General features: G+C 46.4%; 1 protein-coding gene across 10 annotated transcripts in view; it reads left to right on the forward strand.

Annotated features, from left to right (window-relative positions):
• Positions 1-20,535, forward strand: part of LOC106586174 (plakophilin-4) — a 131,263-nt gene extending 110,728 nt beyond the window's left edge. For 6 of the 10 annotated variants that reach the window (XM_014173115.3, XM_014173118.3, XM_014173117.3 and 3 more), the window contains 11 exons: positions 6,215-6,398; positions 7,236-7,353; positions 9,949-10,140; positions 10,855-11,028; positions 11,429-11,579; positions 12,582-12,774; positions 13,150-13,234; positions 17,263-17,380; positions 17,609-17,740; positions 18,537-18,610; positions 19,457-20,535. In XM_014173115.3, the coding sequence (XP_014028590.1) occupies positions 6,215-6,398; positions 7,236-7,353; positions 9,949-10,140; positions 10,855-11,028; positions 11,429-11,579; positions 12,582-12,774; positions 13,150-13,234; positions 17,263-17,380; positions 17,609-17,740; positions 18,537-18,610; positions 19,457-19,711 (1,676 nt within the window). In that variant the 3' untranslated portion in view covers positions 19,712-20,535. The remainder of the gene's footprint in view (positions 1-6,214; positions 6,399-7,235; positions 7,354-9,948; positions 10,141-10,854; positions 11,029-11,428; positions 11,580-12,581; positions 12,775-13,149; positions 13,235-17,262; positions 17,381-17,608; positions 17,741-18,536; positions 18,611-19,456) is intronic. The other 4 variants (XM_014173120.3, XM_014173122.3, XM_014173116.3 and 1 more) reach the window with 3 other exon arrangements.
• The last annotated feature ends 388 nt before the right edge of the window (positions 20,536-20,923 follow it).

The following is a 20,923-nucleotide window of genomic DNA, read 5'->3' on the forward strand; positions in this document are numbered from 1 at the left end:
GTTAGTTATGAAAAATCTTTGCTGATGGGGTGAATTAAGGAACTAACGAATCAGAGCCACATGCAGTCTATAACAGAAGGGAGTATGGGGGATGGAATCACTGGCATTGCGGTCACTTCTAGCCAGTCTAAACCATTGTCATTCAAACGGGAAGCCAGTTCAATGCAGATGTGTGTCGTACAAATCTTGTACTAAATTGCTTTGATGTGTTGTGAGTACGTCTTACGACTGTGTGTATATAAAAAATACAAAAAAAACGGCTAATTGGCAGTTGAGGACCCAGAATACTATGCAATTAAAGAAGGTCGGTAATCACACCGTCCCCTCTGGATAATCAGAACAATCTACACAAGTAGCTTTCTGCCACACTTCCTGCTGGCTAAAGCCAGTGGGCTAATTGGGACGGACAAGACTTAGGATGCGTCCCAAATGGTCCCCTATTTAGTGCACTACTTTGGACCAGAACCATATGGGTGCCATTTGGGATGCATTTTCTCACCAACACCCCTCTGACATATTTCTACCCTTGAAAAGAGCCATGTACTGTATGGTAAAGTGTACCAGAGTGCACTCAGCCTGCCCACCTCTGAGCTTTACTGGCAGGACATGTTTATTCTACTCCCCGGTATGTCAGTGGTCCTTTATTCCAGTGGGATCATCAGCTGTGCTCCATGTGAGCCACTACTGTTGCAGGAGGAGCCCCCTCTCGTTTTTCTTCCCAGGTCAGGGGGTCATTTTGTGGGGACATGTGAAGCAATCTAGCCCTGGTCCCTGATTCCCATAGCAGCTGTTGTGGTTATTGGCTTGACCTCAAAAGGCCTCTGAGATCAAAGGGACAGGCCTCCCCTGGTTCTCGTCACCCCAGTGGCAGTACAGGTGTCACCTGGCCCCTACGGATGGACCAGCATGGCCCTGAACTGTCATCACAGCCTCTCTCTCTCTCTATCTATCTACTGCTCAAAAAAATAAAGGGAACACTTAAACAACACATCCTAGATCTGAATGAAATAAATAATCTTATTAAATACTTTTTTCTTTACATAGTTGAATGTGCTGACAACAAAATCACAGAAAAATAATCAATGGAAATCCAATTTATCAACCCATGGAGGTCTGGATTTGGAGTCACACTCAAAATTAAAGTGGAAAACCACACTACAGGCTGATCCAACTTTGATGTAATGTCCTTAAAACAAGTCAAAATGAGGCTCAGTAGTGTGTGTGGCCTCCACGTGCCTGTATGACCTCCCTACAACGCCTGGGCATGCTCCTGATGAGGTGGTGGATGGTCTCCTGAGGGATCTCCTCCCAGACCTGGACTAAAGCATCCGCCAACTCCTGGACAGTCTGTGGTGCAACGTGGCGTTGGTGGATGGAGCGAGACATGATGTCCCAGATGTGCTCAATTGGATTCAGGTCTGGGGAACGGGCGGGCCAGTCCATAGCATCAATGCCTTCCTCTTGCAGGAACTGCTGACACACTCCAGCCACATGAGGTCTAGCATTGTCTTGCATTAGGAGGAACCCAGGGCCAACCGCACCAGCATATGATCTCACAAGGGGTCTGAGGATCTCATCTCGGTACCTAATGGCAGTCAGGCTACCTCTGGCGAGCACATGGAGGGCTGTGCGGCCCCCCAAAGAAATGCCACCCCACACCATGACTGACCCACCGCCAAACCGGTCATGCTGAAGGATGTTGCAGGCAGCAGAACGTTCTCCACGGCGTCTCCAGACTCTGTCACGTCTGTCACGTGCTCAGTGTGAACCTGCTTTCATCTGTGAAGAGCACAGGACGCCAGTGGCGAATTTGCCAATCTTGGTGTTCTCTGGCAAATGCCAAACGTCCTGCACGGTGTTGGGCTGTAAGCACAACCCCCACCTGTGGATGTTGGGCCCTCATACCACCCTCATGGAGTCTGTTTCTGGCTGTTTGAGCAGACACATGCACATTTGTGGCCTGCTGGAGGTCATTTTGCAGGGCTCTGGCAGTGCTTCTCCTGCTCCTCCTTGCACAAAGGCGGAGGTAGCGGTCATGCTGCTGGGTTGTTGCCCTCCTACGGCCTTCTCCACGTCTCCTGATGTACTGGCCTGTCTCCTGGTAGCGCCTCCATGCTCTGGACACTACGCTGACAGACACAGCAAACCGTTCTTGCCACAGCTCGCATTGATGTGCCATCCTGGATGAGCTGCACTACCTGAGCCACTTGTGTGGGTTGTAGACTCCGTCTCATGCTACCACTAGAGTGAAAGCACCGCCAGCATTCAAAAGTGACCAAACATCAGCCAGGAAGCATAGGAACTGAGAAGTGGTCTGTGGTCACCACCTGCAGAACCACTCCTTTATTGGGGGTGTCTTGCTAATTGCCTATAATTTCCACCTGTTGTCTATTCCATTTGCACAACAGCATGTGAAATTTATTGTCAATCGGTGTTGCTTCCTAAGTGGACAGTTTGAGTTCACATAACTGTGATTGACTTGGAGTTACATTGTGTTGTTTAAGTGTTCCCTTTATTTTTTTGAGCAGTGTACATCTCAACACAACGGCCCTGTCCTAGAACACACTGTTCGTATGTGACCCCACTGTTATCATTGCTGTCGCAAATATTTATTTAACTAGGTAAGTCAGTTAAGAACAAATTCTTATTTTACAATGACTGCCTACCCCGGGAACAGCGGTGCACACACACACACACACACACACACACACACACACACACACACACACACACACACACACACAACCTGGGACGGAACAAAATCACAGTACATTATATTACGTTAGTGTGCATGTGTGGAATCTGTGCTCCTGCGTTTCTATGTTGGCGTGGCTCCCCTCGAATAGAAGTACCTATGTGTAGGAGTTCAGGAGACAGTCAGCTACAAGCCTAACCTTGTGTTGTGTGCGTTTCCAGCGTGCTGTTGTGGGAAAACTGCCCCACTGTGCTCATCGCTGGTCAGCGTTCCTTTTTTAAAAAATTGAACAGAGCTCATCAAGGAAGGCACACTGGAGCTGCGGCAAAGCATCTATTTCCTCAGATGTAGGGCAGAGTACAGATTGCCACCTAGCTCACCCTGCAGCCGCATTAGAAATACACTGAGGCTTCAGGCACACAGTTATACTGTAGTGGTCAGCCACACCCTACGGACTGGGGGACAACTAAACTGGTAGTACTAACCACCCCTCTCCTCTGCCCCCCACTGGCCTAGGAGAAGAACCCTATCAGAACTAGTCTTTGATTTTTGATTGTGCATGTTAGAGCAAGCCTTGGGCTTTGACCAGAGACAGGACTGTCCCAAATGGCACCCTATTCACTGTGGGCCGTGTTCAAAAGTAGTACGCTCTGTAGGGAGAATAGGGTGGCATTTTGGATGCAGGGCCAGGTCAACATATGGCCCCCAGCCTCTTAGCAACCGCTATCCAGCCCCTCCCCCACTTCATCTGATTATTGATACTGCTGGGTCTGGTATTGCGATGGATCTGCACGCTCATACCAGCTCCACAGCACGCCAGCACATGCCCCTCTAAATCTCTCGCTCTCAGAGCCAACGAATGCCTGATCTACGCACATTAATCCACCCAATTCGGAGCCTGTTAATACCCGACCACACCCACCGCACCGTTACTCTGGCCAATCAGTAGCGGCTAAACGTCTAAGCCACGCCAGCTCAAGCCCAGGGTACTATAATGGCTGTCCTGGCTTCAGCACCTCATTCCTGCAGACAGTAACTGAATAACAAGCTCAGTGGAGATTTCATTATGGGGCGGAATGGAGCCCTTTAGTCGGATCACTGCTTCCCAAGCTATGAGAGACACACACACTACCCCCCCCCATCGCTCTCTCTTACACACAAACAAGTGCAAATACACTCTCTTTCTTTCTTACACACACACACACACACATACACACACACACACACACCCTAACTTTATAAATCTAGGCCACAGTCAAATGATATGTCTTTCGAGGATAGATCCGAAGGCAGATGATTGGCTCCTGTGTCACAGCGTATTGCCTCTCCAGCTCGGGCGTTAGTTTACGTTGGGCTAGTGTTCCCGTGCCTGGCTAACATATCCATCACAGGAGGTTGGCGCCTCCTTAATTGGCGCCTCCTTAATTGGGCTCGTGGTAATGGCTGGAGTGGAACGGTATCAAACGTTGCCATTCCATTTGCTCGGTTCCTGCTATTTATTAGGAGCTGTCCTCACCTCAGCAGCCTCCACTGGTATACATACAGTATATAGAACTGAGCCCAGATCAAGCTGAGAGATCAAGCCTCCATCAATTCACACAGGCGGTTCCATCAGACTCTCAAATGTGACGCATGGGAATCCCTGGGCTTTATAGAGACAACTGTCAGTCACACCTCACTGGACTCTGCTGCAGAGATTTATCCCAAGTTTAAAAAGACTGCAGAACAGGGCCAGTTTAAAGGCTGGCTGTTAGCTGTTTCTTCAAGTAGAGCTTTAGGGGCTGGGGGGGAGATCGACCTGGATCATTTCAGTTTTCCTGGGTGCTTTATTCCAGGCGCATGTACGTGCATTATCACTACATTACGAGGCTCTCCTCCCGAGGGAGTTCTTGAAGGGAGTTCGACCATCGGAGAAAGCCAAGGCAAACACGAAGCTAAAGGCTAAGCTAGTAGAGAACGGCGCTAAATCACCGCAGAGGGGTTGGATTGAAATTAATCCCCGGGCCTGAGAATACACGTTATAGCCGAGGTGATGTTACAGCTTCGGTATGTAGCCTCACACGGCACTGGCAGGAGCAGATAAGAGGCTTCATCGGCTGAATGTTAACCGCGGAGAGACGCTTTCATGGGTCGCTCGGGCCAAGCTGCGAATTTGTCCTTTCTATTCTTGTTGAAATGAAGACGTGAAATCGGACGGTTTTGGACCCCCGTGATAGTAACTGCCATAAGGTTATTATTGCCGTTATTTCATAAAAGTGTGAACGGACCTCGTATTGAACCGGGTAACTCCACAGATGGGGATACCTGGCTGTCTGTTATGCCTTGCTGGCGTCCTCTTTAGGAATTGCCCTTGGGCTATAGTAATGGGTGTGATGACCTCCATTGGTTTAATTGGAGAGAAAACAAACAGTGGCTAGGATACATAAACACTGGGGTAGATAGAGATAGATAAACACTGGGGTAGATAGAGATAGATAAACACTGGGGTAGATAGAGATAGATAAACACTGGGGTAGATAGAGATAGATAAACACTGGGGTAGATAGAGGAGAGCTCAAGGAAACTCACACACACACACACACACACACACACACACACACACACACACACACACACACACACACACACACATACACCAGGCATCACTCCCATCCCATGCTTTCCTATCCTCACACATCCAAAGAGATCAGCCTGTCAGTGGGGTGTAGATAGATCTGCTGTGCCTGCAGTCTTAGAGGTAGTAACTATGGCCGCTTCCCAAGTGACACCCTATTCCCTGTACAGTGCACTGCTTTTGACCAGGGCCCATAGGGTTCCCATAGGGATCTGGTCAGAAGTAGTGCATTACATAGGGAATAGTAGCGCGTTTAAACAGGGAAAAGGGTCCTATTTGGGACACATTCTATGAGTCTGTCTCTCTCTCTGTAGAAATCAGCCTGTGTTTTCTGCTTCCAGGAACAGCCATCTGATTAAAGAACGGGATCCACGCGGGTTAATCTGGAGCAGATGCGGAATCAAAGGGCTCCTCCATCGCAAATTATACTAGGAATATTACTGGTTACCATAAGTACATTTGAAACTAATACAATTATTACAGGATATCGGGAGACCTGTTGCATTATCCAGATGATGCGTTGAGCCAGTATCTTGTGGTGTTTTGTTCATCTCAAGAGAATAGTCTTCCTCACTTGCCTTGAGGATACCTAAAGCTTTTTAAGATCCTATTTGGTGCGGATGCCCGGCGTCTCTGTTCTGCCGGTGGATGGCTTTCGTTTGTTATGAGGGCTATTATTTTTCCTCTGATCCTCTCTTCTCTCTGTGTGGTACTGAGCTATAGAAAGCCCTGGATCTTGGCAGCTCTGGAGGGCTAGCCTAACTGCACGCGACAGCTGACACAACCAGGGGTTTGTGGGCCCGTCTCTCTCTCTCTCTCTCTCTCTCTCTCTCTCTCTCTCTCTCTCTCTCTAACGTGCCCCCCCCCCACCCCCCCCCCTTCCTGTACCTCCTGCTTCTCTGCAGGGGTGCTGTGGAACCTGTCCTCCTGTGATTCCGTCAAGATGACAATCATTCGGGATGCCTTAACTACTCTGACCAACACTGTGATCATACCTCATTCTGGATGGAGCAGCTCGACGTTTGACAATGACCACAAGCTCAAATTCCACTCGTCTCTGGTCCTGAGGAACACAAGTGGCTGTCTGAGGTAATGGACATTTTGAGCTTGATGCTACCACCCCCTTCTGGATGTTTAAAGCTACTGCAAATAGAGCATTGTCTGGTAATCTATGACTGTAGTTAGTGTGGTAAAGAAAATGTACAAACAGAATACACAGAATTAGAAGACTGTGTACTTACAGATTCAATACGGTGGCCGTTGATCCACCCACCCATAATGCAAGGAGAAGATGGGTATTATGTTATGGTTGCCCAGTCAGTGTAATCACTGTGCACCCCAGCCGTTTTGAAGGTTATTCTCTCTCTCCAGCCACCCTGCCAGGGCCCTCGTATTAAAGGCAAGGGATGCTTCCCAAATGGCTCCCTTATGGGCCCTGGTCAAAAGTAGGGAGTAGGTTCCTATTTGGGAAGCTGCTAGAAGTTTGGTGTCTAATTGGTGACGGTGTCTCTGAGGGCACTGGGCTCTCATTTCCCCCTCTCAAAAACACTCGTAATGGCTTCGCTCAGGCCAACCAGAGAGCCTAATCCATTATGGATGACGGAGCAAGTAAACCCCACAACACACGCCAGCGTCGCGCTGCGGGAACAAACACAAAACACCGTTTCATCTGCTTCCCAAATGGTACCCTGTTCCCTTTTTATAGTGCGCTACTTTTGACCAAAGGCCTTTGGGGCCTTGTTGAAAGCAGTGTACAAAATGGGTAATAGGGTGCCGTTTGGGACGCAGACGTTCCTATTTTTACGTGGCTGTTTGTGTACATTGCAGGGCCTGTCTGTCTTTTGTGTGTGATTTATTTGGGCGTTTGTATGTGCTGTAGGGGCATATGTCTGTGTCCAGAAGTCCTGAAAAGTGTGTGTTTCAAAGGAACCTGAGCTCGGCGGGGGAGGAGGCTAGAAAACAGATGCGTTCCTGCGAGGGACTGGTAGACTCTTTACTCTACGTCATCAAGGCCTGTGTCAACACCTCGGACTTCGACAGCAAGGTCTGTGCACACACACACACACACACACACACACACACACACACACACACGGTCACACAATGGCAGGCAGCTGTAGGGGTTAAGGACAACACCTACCCTACCGGTTTCGAATGATTTGATCGTTTCTCACTCATCTCCTTGCACAGCTCACTAACTTGATTGGGAAGGCCTTTTATCAACCCATATGTGTACAATGTTAATAGCATGCAATTACAGTTCATAGACTGCCAGCTGTTCCGGTTAATTATTTCCCCCACAAATTTTCCCTCTTTGATTTTTGTGTCCCAAATGACACCCTGTTCCCTATGCGTCCTGGTCAAAAGTAGTGCACTATAGTAAAGGGAATAGGGTGCCATTTGGGATGCACACTGTGCATTTATTACCACAGTGATCTACTGAACAAATACCACTATATGCGCATCAAACAGTAAAGAATTAAACCCATTTGTCAGAGCTTTCTAAGTGGAGACACTTTAATCTGTTATCACAGTGTGGGTCTCATACCTAATTCATTTACACTGCTACAGATAACACCAGGCCTGCACATGTCCTCTCTCTTACACTCTCTCACGCACGCACACGCACACCCACACACGAGAGGCTGGCCTAGCTTATTGATCACTATTTCACTGGAACAAACCTCTTATGATGTATAGTGTGCTGATTGAGATCTCTCCCCTTTCTCTCTCTCTGTTGCTCTCTTTCTCGCTGTCGCTATTGTCTCACTCTCACGCTATCTTTGTTCTCTCACCCTCTCTCTCTCTCTTCTCTCTCGCTCTCTGTCTTTATCGCTATTCTTTCTCGCTCACTCACTCGCTCTCACTCTCTCTTCTCTTCTCTCTCTGTCTCTATCGCTCTTCTCTCTCTCTATTCTCACTCTCTCTCGCTCCCTGTCTATCTCTATTCCCTCGCTCTCTCTCACTCTCTCTATCACTCTCACCCTGTCTCTATCTCTATTCTCTCTCTATCTCTCTCTCTCTCTCTCTCTCTCTCTCTATTCTTTCTCTATCACTCTCACCCTGTCTCTATCTCTATTCTCTCTCTCTCTCTCTCTATTCTTTCTCTATCACTCTCACCCTGTCTCTATCTCTATTCTCTCTCTCTCTCTCTCTCTCTCTCTATTCTCTCTCTATCACTCTCACCCTGTCTCTCTCTCTATTCTCTCTCTATCACTCTCACCCTGTCTCTCTCTCTTCTCTCTCTATCACTCTCACCCTGTCTCTCTCTCTATTCTCTCTCTATCACTCTCACCCTGTCTCTCTCTATTCTCTCTCTATCACTCTCACCCTGTCTCTCTCTCTATTCTCTCTCTCTATTCTCTCTATCACTCTCACCCTGTCTCTATCTCTATTCTCTCTCTCTATTCTCTCTCTATCACTCTCACCCTGTCTCTCTCTCTATTCTCTATCACTCTCACCCTGTCTCTCTCTCTATTCTCTCTATCACTCTCACCCTGTCTCTCTCTCTATTCTCTCTCTATCACTCTCACCCTGTCTCTATCTCTATTCTCTCTCACTGTCTGTTCTCTCTCTGTCTCTATCTCTATTCCCTCCCTGTCTCTCTCTCTATTCTCTCTCTCTATCACGCTCACCCTGTCTCTATCTCTATTCTCTCTCACCCTCTCTGTTCCGTCTCTGTTCTCTCTCTCTCTCACCCTCTCTGTCTCTATCTCTATTCTCTCTCACCCTCTCTGTTCCGTCTCTGTTCTCTCTCTGTCTCTCACCCTCTCACCCTCTCTATTCTCTCTGTCTCTATCTCTATTCTCTCTCACCCTCTCTATTCTCTCTGTCTCTATCTCTATTCTCTCTGTCTCTATCTCTATTCTCTCTGTCTCTATCTCTATTCTCTCTCACCCTCTCTGTTCCGTCTCTGTTCTCTCTCTGTCTCTCACCCTCTCACCCTCTCTATTCTCTCTGTCTCTATCTCTATTCTCTCTCACCCTCTCTGTTCCGTCTCTGTTCTCTCTGTCTCTCACCCTCTCACCCTCTCTATTCTCTCTGTCTCTATCTCTATTCTCTCTCACCCTCTCTGTTCTCTCTCTCTATCTCTATTCTCTGTCTCTCTCTGTCTCTCACTCGGTCTCTATCTATAGTCTCTCTCTCTCTTACTCGGTCTATTGTCTCTCTATCTCCATTCTTTCTCTCTCTCTCTCGCTCTCTAGCTCTATTCTCACTCGGTCTCTATTCTCTCTCTCCTCTCACTCTCTATCTTTATTCTCTCACTCTCTCTTCTCTCTCTCACTCTGTCTATTCTCTCACTCTATTCTCACTCTCTCTATTCTCTCTTTCACTCTCTGGTCTCTCTCACTTGGTCTCTATTCTCTCGCTCTCTATTCTCTCGCTCTCTATTCTCTCGCTCTCTATTCTCTCGCTCTCTATTCTCTCTCTCACTATCTCTTTTCTCTCTCTCTTTTCTCTCACTCTCACGCTGTCTTTCTCTATTCTCTCTCAAATTCGAAAAGGCTTTATTGGCATGGAAAGTGTTACTGCACATATTGCCTAAGCAATCGTATAGAAACATATTAAATCAATGAAATAAATCAGATAACATTCAATGATTAACAGGACTCCCCGCCTCTCCTCTCTCTCTCTCTAGATTGTGGAGAACTGTATTTGCACTCTGAGGAACCTGTCGTATCGCCTGGAGCTGGAGATGCCCCCGTCAAGGTTTCAGGGAGCCCAGGAGCTGGACGGTCTACTGGGCAGTGAGTCTCCCAGTAAGGACGAGGAATCCAGCTGCTGGGGCCGGAAGAAGAAGAAGAAGAAGAAGGGCTCCCAGGAAGACCAGGTCAGCTTGGGCAATAAGAACGCCGGTTAAGTCTCAAACGACACCCTATGTAGTGCACCTTCTTTTGACCGGCGCCCATAGGGCTCTGGTCAAAAGTAGTGCACTATATAGGGAATAGGGTGCCATTTCCATCTGTGTGGTGGAAATATCACTTCCTAGGCCTCCGAAGTGAATGTTCACTCCAGGCGAGCTCAAGAATGACAACTCATCACTGAGTGGTGGAAATGTCACGTGACTTTCCAGGATTTAATGTGAATGTTCACTCCAAATGTTTGTCCAACGTGTAAATATATATTCTTTTAAATCAAAGCTAGTCTAGTAGCGAGATGAGTCTACGTTCCACGCCATCTGTTGTGTCTAACATGACGGAATCAGACGGAGTCCGCCTGTCTTTCAGAAACATTTGGGATTAAGTGCTTGTATCGCTGGATCTACACAACAGATGGCGTGGGACGTGGACTCATTAGACCACTCCTGAGAAACTGAAACATCTGACCGACGTTGATTTTGGAGTGAACTATCCCTTTAACTCTTCTCGGAGCCCATAGTCACAAAACGTCTCAGAGCAGGAGTGCTGATCTAGGATCAGGTATAATATTTTTTATTCTGATCTTAAAAAAAGGCTCAACTGATCCGAGATCAGCACTCCAACAGCACTCCGACATTGCATTAGAACCTCTAGGCGTGATCATGCGTTTTGTAATGTGTTCTCAGTGGGACGGAGTGGGCCCCATCCCCGGCTTCTCCAAGTCCCCCAAGGGGGCGGAGATGTTGTGGCACCCAGCTGTGGTGAAGCCCTACCTGACCATGCTGGCCGAGAGCTCCAACCCTGCCACCCTGGAGGGCTCAGCGGGCTCCTTACAGAACCTGTCTGCTGGGAACTGGAAGGTATATAGTACACACATTGCGTCCCGAATGGCACCCTATTCCCTGTATAGTGCACTATATGGGGACTAGGGGGCCGTTTTGGGACACAGGCAACACAGCACCCAGGAGAGGATATGACAGGAACACTGCTCTATTGAAGGTTCTTTTCCCCCTGTTTAACAGGAAGGGTTTCTTAGATGTGTGAAGGCAACCATTTTTAAATGGGAACTCTGCTCCATAAGCAAGCCAGTAAAACTAATGTCAATTGTCGTTTATCGGTGAAGTCCAATGTATGTTTTTAAGTCTTCTATGTACTGTGTGCTAATTGCCGCAGAACACATTGAAGTGTACACTTTTTGGGTCGAGTTGCATTGGCGAGTTTTTAAACGTCCTCTCTCTCTGTCTTCTCTGTTTGTACTAGTTTGCGGCGTACATCCGTGCGGCGGTGCGTAAGGAGAAGGGTCTGCCCATCCTGGTGGAGCTGCTGAGGATGGACAACGACAGGGTGGTCTGCTCTGTGGCCACCGCCCTGAGGAACATGGCCCTGGACGTCAGGAACAAGGAGCTCATAGGTGAGGAGCGAACACAGGCTCTGTGAAGGGATGACCCGGGCCACGTTCCAGGCTGACTGCATTGCAGACGGCTGCCAGGTCTCACAACACATGGATAGGTGTTGATCGTATCGGCTCACCACACGTCTTATAATATAACAATTTGATCCCGACTGTGCAGTCGATGACGTGGCGCACAACCATTGGTTGATCCAATGCATCTGCAATGTAGTAGGGGGGATCGAAATGCACATGTGCTATACAAGCACAGAGCAAATAAATGAAGACCAACACTATATACTGGTTTACCTACATGTGCTATGAAGCATTAGAGTATGAAAAAGGCAAGGGATGATGGGAAATTAGAGGTTCAAAATGAAGTAGAACCAGAAGAGTTGCGAGCGCTTGCTTACTAATCTAGCTGCCCAGATCGCCGCACTTAAATTGCATCCCCAAATTCCTTCTTGTTTTTTGTGAAATCACCCCTTTTCAGGGAAACAGGTTGTTATGGGCTAGCTGCTATGGAAATAATGAGTTGAGAGAACAAGGGTTTGTAGGATCTGTAGGTGTAGACCCTTGGGGGGCTACTAGCACTATGGAAAGGCACATGGTAGGCTGTGGAAGTACAACTCAAGCCGAACTCATGTAGCATCCGCAATGTAAAAAGTACACTGTGTACTCAAGGCCCGCCGGCCCTAGAGAAAGGAATCTGCCATACAAATACATTACGTAGGACACACATCCAATGAATGTCTCTTGGTTTCCGTTGGTCTGTTTCTCTCTCTGTGGCGTTTTAGTTGAAGGTGTCGCTAGATCATTTATTTGTAGCAAAAAAATATCAAATAGAACATAATGTATGTGAAGGTGAGGGTGACAACTAGAATTAGCTTATAAAGAAACCTTGCCATAATCTAGATGGTCAATTTATAAGTACAGTACATAAGCAGTACTTTATCCCTCTCTCCTTCCTGCCTTCTCTACCTCCTTCCCTCTCTCTTTCCTCCCTCCTTTCCTCCCTCCCAGGGAAGTACGCGATGAGGGACCTGGTGAACCGTCTCCCTGGGGGCGACACCACCCTGCTCTCTGACGAGACGGTGGCGGCCATCTGCTGCACCCTGCACGAGGTCACCAGCAAGAACATGGAGAACGCCAAGGCACTGGCCGACACGGGCGGCATCGAGAAGCTGTTCAACATCACCAAGGGCAGGGGAGAGAGGTGAGAGAGAGGGGGTGGGAGGCTGCATTACACCCTAAATGGCACCGGATTGTCTTTATATTGCATTACTTTCGATCAGAGCATTATGGGAAGGGGGAAAAAACATACAAGGAACAGAGGGTCTGGTCAAACGTAGTGCATGATACTCTATACGGAGTAGGGTGTCATTTGGGATGCACATGGAGAGTCTAAGAAGAGACATGCACACCTCAGAATGATCTAAGGCGAGATTCTCGAGGACAGTTGAGAGTAGACACATGTTTCTACCACAGAAACATGCAATATGTCATGTATTTGCCACCGATTCCTAAGAGGCCGTGGTCCTAAATTCTCAGTGGTAATGTGTAGTGACGAGTGTCTCTCTGTCCCTAAAAGGTACTCCATGAAGGTGGTGAAAGCTGCCGCTCAGGTCCTCAACACACTCTGGCAGTACAGAGACCTGAGAACTATCTATAAGAAGGTAAGAGAAGGACCAGGGTTGGGATGAGGAGGCCACCAACAGTAGGGCTCCTTCCTGCCAAAGTGTGGGGCGAGGTCGTGGGGGGAGAGGGGCTGTGTGGAGAGGTACTCTAGAGGGATTTGTCTTCGGGGGGGGGGCAGAGAACAAGGGTTTGTAGGATCTGTAGGTGTAGACCCTTGGGGGTCTACTAGCACTATGGAAAGGCACATGGTAGGCTGTGGAAGTACAACTCAAGCTGAACTCATGTAGCATCCGCAATGTAAAAATAGCCATCACCAACCGGCCTCCACCCAGTACCCAGCCCTGAACTTAGTCACTGTCACTATCCAGCTACCACCTGGTTACTGAACCCTGCACCTTAGAGGATGCTGCCCTATGTACAGTTGAAGTCGGAAGTTTACATACACCTTAGCCAAATACATTTAAACTCAGTTTTTCACAATTCCTGACATTTAATCCTAGTATAAATTCCCTGTCTTAGTTCACTTAGGATCACCAGTTTATTTTAAGAATGTGAAGTGTCAGAATAATAGTAGAGAGAATTATTTATTTCAGCTTTTATTTCTTTCATCACATTCTCAGTGGGTCAGAAGTTTACATACTCAAATAGTATTTGGTAGCATTGCCTTTAAATTGTTTAACTTGGGTCAAACATTTCGGGTAGCCTTCCACAAGCTTCCCACAGTAAGTTGGGTGACGCTTTTTCAGTTCTGCCCTCAAATTTTCTATAGGATTGAGGTCAGGGCTATGTGATGAACACTCCAATACCTTGACTAACATCTTTGGAAGAATGTTGGAGTCATTGTCCATTTGGAAGACCAATTTGCGACCAACCTTTAACTTCCTGACTGATGTCTTGAGATGTTGCTTCAATATATCCACATAATTTTCCTGCCTCATGATGCCATCTATTTTGTGAAGTGCACCAGTCCCTCCTGCAGCAAAGCACCCCCACAACATGATGCTGCCACCCCTGTGCTTCACGGTTGGGATGGTGTTATTCGGCTTGCAAGCCCCCCCCTTTTCCTCCAAACATAACGATGGTCATTATGGCCTAACAGTTCTAGTTTTGTTTCATCAGACCAGAGGACGTTTCTCCAAAAAGTACAATCTTTGTCCCCATGTGCAGTTGCAAACCGTAATCTGTCTTTTTTATGGCGGTTTTGGAGCAGTGGCTTCTTCCTTGCTGAGTGGCCTTTTCTGGTTATGTCGATATAGGACTTGTTTTACTGTGGATATTGATACTTTTGTACCCGTTTCCTCCAGCATCTTCACATGGTCCTTTGCTGTTGTTTTGGGATTGATTTGCATTTTCGCACCAAAGCACGTCCATCTCTAGGAGACAGAACGTGTCTCCTTCCTGAGCGGTATGATGGCTGCTTGGTCCCATGGTGTTTATACTTGCGTACTATTGTTTGTACAGGTGAACGTGGTACCTTCAGGCGTTTGGAAATTGCTCCCAAGGATGAACCAGACTCGTGGGGGTCTCAAACATTTTTTTCTGAGGTCTTGGCTGATTTCTTTTGATTTTCCCATGATGTCAAGCAAAGAGGCACTGAGTTTGAAAGTAGGCCTTGAAATACACCCACATCCAATTGATTCAAATGATGTCAATTAGCCTATCAGAAACTTCTAAAGCCATGACATCATTTTCTGGAATTTTCCAAGCTGTTTAAAGGCACAGTCAACTTGGTGTATGTAAACTTCTTACCCACTGGAATTGTGATACAGTGAATTATAAGTGAAAAATCTGGCTGTAAACAATTGTTGGAACAATTACTTGTGTCATGCACACAGATGTCCTAACCGACTTGCCAAAACTACAGTTTGTTAACAAGAAATTTGTGGAGTGGTTGAAAAATGAGTTTTAATGACTCCAACCTAAGTGTATGTAAACTTCCGACTTCAACTGTACATAGACATGGATCACTGGTCACTTTAATAATGTTTACATTACATTTCATATGTATAATACTGTATTCTAGTCAATGCCATCCTATTCAACTATTGCTGTACATATACTATTCTATCCTACGTATTCTACAGAAATACTACATATTCTATTCACATACTGTACAGTATACAGTGCATTCGGGAAGTTTTCAGACCCGTACACTTTTTCCACATTTTGTTACGTTACCGCCTTATTCTAAAATTGATTACATTAACATTTTTTCTCATTAATCTACGCACAATACCCCATAATGTTTTTTGTTGTTGAAAAATTTACATTTTAAATTAATATTCAGACCCTTTACTCAGTACTTTGTTGAAGCACCTTTGGCAGCGATTACAGCCTCGAATCTTCTTGGGTATGACGCTACAAGCTTGGCACACCTGTATTTGGAGAGTTTCTCCCATTCTTCTCTGCAGATCCTCTCAAGCTCTGTCAGGTTGGATGGGGAGTGTCGCTGCACAGCTATTTTCAGGTCTTTCCAGAGATGTTCAATTGGGTTTAAGTCCGGGCTCTGGCTGGGCCACTCAAGGACATTCAGAGACTCCTGCGTTGTCTTGGCTGTGTGCTTAGGGTCGTTGTCCTGTTGGAAGCTGAACCTTCACCCCAGTCTGAGGTCCTGAGCACTATGGAGCAGGTTTTCATCAAGGGATCTCGCTGTACTGCTCTGTTCATCTTTCACTCGATCCTGACTAGTCTCCCTGTCCGTACCGCTGGAAAACATCCCCACAGCATGTTGCTGCCACCACAATGCTTCAAGTAGGGATGGTGCCAGGTTTCCTCCAGTTGGCATTCAGGCAAAAGAGTTCAATCTTGGTTTCATCAGACCAGAGAATCTTGTTTCTCATGGTCTGAGAGTCCTTTAGGTGCTTTTTGGCAAACTCCAAGTGGGCTGTCAGGTGCCTTTTACTGAGAAGTGGCTTCCGTCTGGCTACTCTACCATATAGGCCTGATTGGTGGAGTGCTGCAGAGATGTTTGTCCTTCTGGAAGGTTCTCCCATCTCCACAGAGGAACTCTGGAGCTCTCTCAGAGTGACTATCGGGTTCTTGGTCACCTCCCTGAACCCGATAGCTAAGTTTGGCCAGCTCTAGGAAGAGTCTTGGTGGTTCCAAACTTTTTCCATTTAAGAATGATGGAGGCCAATATGTTCTTGGGCGCATTCAATGCTGCAGAAAAGTTTTGGTACCCTTCCCCAGATCTGTGCCTCGTCATAATCCTGTTTCTGAGCTCTACGGACAATTCCTTCAACCTCATGGCTTGGTTTTTGCTTTGACATGCATTGTCAACTTTGGGACTTTATGTAGACAGGTGTGTGCCTTTCCAAATAATGTCCAATTAATTGAGTTTACCAAAGGTGGACTCCAATCGCTCAAGTTGTAGAAACATCTCAAGGATGATCAATGGAAACAGGATGCTCTTGAGCTTAATTTCAAGTCTCATAGCAAAGGGTCTGAATACTTATGTAATTAAGGTATTTCTGTTTTTGCTTTGTCATTATGGGGTATTGTGTGGAGATTGCGGGGGAAAAATATAATTTAATCCATTTTAGAATAAGGCTGTAATATAACAAAATCTGGAATAAGTGAAGGGGTCTGAATACTTTTCGAATACACTGTGTGTGTGTGTGTGTGTGTGTGTGTGTGTGTGTGTGTGTGTGTGTGTGTGTGTGTGTGTGTGTGTGTGTTTATATATACAGACCCCTTGACTTTTATATAAATACATAAATACATAAATAAACAATCCGGACTCTGACATTGCTCGTCTTAATATTTCTTGATTCCATTCTTTTACTTTTAGATGTGTGAATTGTTAGATATTATTGCACTGTTGGAGCTAGGAACACAAGCATTTCGCTACACCCACAATAACATCTGCTAAATATGTGTATGCAACCATTACATTTCTATTACTGGTGAAAGAAATATGGTGGAAACTTCAATTATCCCAATGCTTTTAAGTTTGTGGGATGTAGTGAAGGATTGTACACTTCAGGAGAAAGGAAATATGATTGTGACGCACCCCAGGTCTCTGAGGCTCATACTAACACCGTTTCTTTTCTCTGCTGGTCTTCAGGACGGATGGAACCAACACCACTTCATCACGCCCGTGTCTACTCTAGAGCGCGACAGATTCAAGTCTCAGCCCACCCTCCCTACCAGCACCATACAGATGTCACCGGTCAACCAGTCAGGTCAGCCTAGCTACATAGACGATCATTCACCTAGGCTACGTCCCAAATGGCAATCTATTCCCTAAGGGGCCTAGTGCACTACTTTTGACCAGGGCCCACAGGGCTCTTTTCAAAAGTATTGCACTAGATAGGGAATGAGGAGCCGTTGGGGACGTAGCCCTAGATAAGGACACATGCGTTTCAATTCAACGTTTTGTTGTTTTGACCTCCATGTTGTGTTCTCCACAGCTGGCAGTGCAACCTCCTCTCCTGCAATGCTGGGAATCAAAGAACACCGTTCTGATTATCACAGGGCACAGTCAACTATGCAATTTTATAAAAACCAAGGGGACAACAATGTACATAAATACCAATATACAGGTAAACAATGAGCATAGAGAATTATCATACAAAAATCGTCCATAAAAACACAGCATATCGGTTGAGACTTTGAAATTTGATTGAAAACTTATCAGCCATGTGCACCAGACCGTGATCCAAGTATCCCCTAGGGCCTTTCTGCCTCTATGTAGGGCGTAATCCATCTCACCACTCCCAGGAATCCCATTCCATGCCCCCTCTCCCCTAGCACTTCCCTAGATCTCCCCTAGCTCCCCGCTAGCTATCCCCTACATCCACCCCTACCTCCCTGTTTCTTATCATCCTTATTGGGAGCTGGAGGCTCTTAGACGATCGGTAGTTCAAAAGAGCACTTGAGCCTCTTTGTTGCGTTTAAGTGGGTCTGCTGAGCAATATAGTGGCTGGTCCGCCCGCATTGTGAGCAACTCGGCTCAGCAGCCACTACAAAGCGGCCATTGTTAGTTGCCCTGAGGAAGAGTGGAGCTACTTCCCAAATGGCACCCTATTCCCTATATAGTGCACTTCTTTTGACCAGAGCCCTGGTCTAAAGTAGTGCACTATATAGGGAATAGGGTGCCATTTGGGAAGATGCCCTACTCTTCCGCAGGGCAACTAACAATGGCCGCTGCCAGGTGGAGAGCCCTCAATGGGGTGCTGAGACGGCAGAGTAAACGGAGCTGGGGAAGCTGCAGCCTCCCTGCCTAACCTTCTGCCTGGCTACCCAGCAACACTCCCTGGAGTAATATTGTACGGTAACACCGTTTTATGTTCATGGCAATTTTAAGTTATACCGTTATCTTGTTAATTTCTCTTCCAGGGTCTGGAAAACCGTCACCATATTATATCGGGTCCTACTCCTCGCCGACAAGAGAGGACCCCAGAAGAGCACAGGTAAAATCAATACAGACTCTAAATCAATCCCTTCTGGTCGAACATCTCCATCTTTCCCTGCGCTATCAACTTGGCCGGTGCAGGCGGCTGGTTCGCTCCGCTACGCTAATGGAAGGAGACTGACACGTATTACAGTGTGGGTGAATGAGAGAGTTGGGAGACGTCCAACACATCAGTCATTGTGTGAGCGAGAGTGAATGTGACTGCTGTAATAGGGATGGGCTGGACGGCAGTGGGTGCGTCTCAGGCACCTGTCACAGTGTGGACACGTCCCTGTGTGCCCACCTCTCCTCCCTCCTCTGACTAGACAGGAAATAGACAGTCAGGATATTACACCCAAAGGGGGCTAGTGAAGGAAGGACGTCTCATAACATTTTACATTTACATTTTAGTCATTTAGCAGACGCTCTTATCCAGAGCGACTTACAATAGTGAATGCATACATTTCATACAGGTCCCCCGTGGGAATCGAACCCACAACCCTGGCGTTGCAAACACCATGCTCTACCAACTGAGCCACACTGGACCATAACAATGGCTGTGATGGCGTTAATGGTTTCAAACGCACGGAAACCGTTTCTTTGATGTTTGATAACATTCCATTTCATTATTTTCAAGCCATTACTTGGAGCCTCTGATTTTAAAGAGCCACCAGCCACAACTCATTACAACCAGCTTTGGTCAGCCATACAGCCACAGAATGTACATTTTGATACACAAAATTGTAATAAGTTTGAATCAACAAAATATTTCTCATCCTTTTCTCCCATCAGACAGTTGAAAGTAGATATTTTCCTGTATTTGACATAGAGCGATCTGATTGTGTTGCTTCTCTTGTCTCCACAGCAGCAGATGTACTACACTGAGGAGCCGAGCAGGCGGAACTACGACACCTACAGAATGTACCTGCAGTCTCCACACGGCTACGATGACCCCTACGTGGAGGAAGTGGTCAGCTTCCCCCCCACGGCAGACTACAGCTCTAAGTCGCACGGTCACGGACTCAAATCCCCCACGAACTACGTGGACTTTTACTCTACCACCCGGAGGCCTTCCTACAGGGCGGATCAGTACCCGGGTTCGCCAGATTCCTGGGTATAGGGACTCCCATCTTGGAAACCCCGACAGATGAACTCTTCCATGAACTTTTACTTGTGTGTTTGTTTTTGAAAATGTGGATCTGAATGTGGAGATCGACGCGATGGCAGATGGAGAAATGGAATGTTAACCAAAGAAAGAAGGAAACCAAGAAATGTGTTTTTTTTGTTCGTTTCTTTAAGAAGAGCAGTGGGTGTGTTCAGGGCGGGCGGCACTGGACATTATCGTGAGTGGTGTCCTGCTCTGTCTAGACGTTAGTTTTTCTTTTGGAAACCTGTAGCTGTGGCAGCATGGTGAAGGTGTGGGTTATGTGACGAAAGGTTTGCGGTAAAGAGTCAAAAGGGGGGAATGTGTATGTTCGTAGGCAAAAATGGATCATGAACTCATATCTGTAAAAAAAATATATTATAGTAACCTAAAGATGTTAGTTTGTACAGAGGGATCAAATTGTATTTGTTCTTAATGTTGAGATTGTGTATGCCATGGAGTCTTGTACATTTCCTTCATTTTATTGTAAATACAGAAAAAATGCCACCTGGTTTACATTCATCAGCACTGGTAAAGAGGTGTGCCATGTCAAATCTATATTATAGATCTATAAATATATGAAGAAGTAAAGAGAGGGAAAAGATGGCATCATAACACAAACATGCAACGATAATAAAAGTTCACTTTTGTTTTTTAAATGAATTGTGTAATTGCAGACATTTTTTAAAGATATTCTCTTTATTTTTCCATTCTCTGTCCTGGATCTTTCATTGATAATTCGCTGACATTTTCTGTGCACAACAACCAACAGAAATAAATGTGAACATTTGGTCCATGAAGAGCTCTACAACTCCTCCCTATTCTTCCTCATCCTCTCCTCTTTGCATACATCCAATTATTTCAGTAGAAAAAGACAACGATGCATCCCTAATAAAATGGCCCCCTATTCTTTACATAGTGCACTACATTTGACCAGAGACCTATGGGCCTTTGTCAAAAGTAGTCCACCATATAAAGTATAGTGTGTAATTTGGGACATTGTCAACATGATAGAATGACCAGACACTCACGCATTTGTGTGCATGGTGCTCATTTGAGGATGTTCATGATCTAATCCTATTGCTTCTCTACCAATTCTGTCATTTATTCAACACCATTGCCTAGTTCAAAAACAACCTCCAGCCATGCCCCTTTTGTTTTCAGATCTGAATATAAGCAGAATAGATG

Source organism: Salmo salar, chromosome 25, assembly GCF_965601325.2.
Source record: "Salmo salar chromosome 25, fSalSal1, whole genome shotgun sequence".
NCBI lineage: Eukaryota > Metazoa > Chordata > Actinopteri > Salmoniformes > Salmonidae > Salmo > Salmo salar.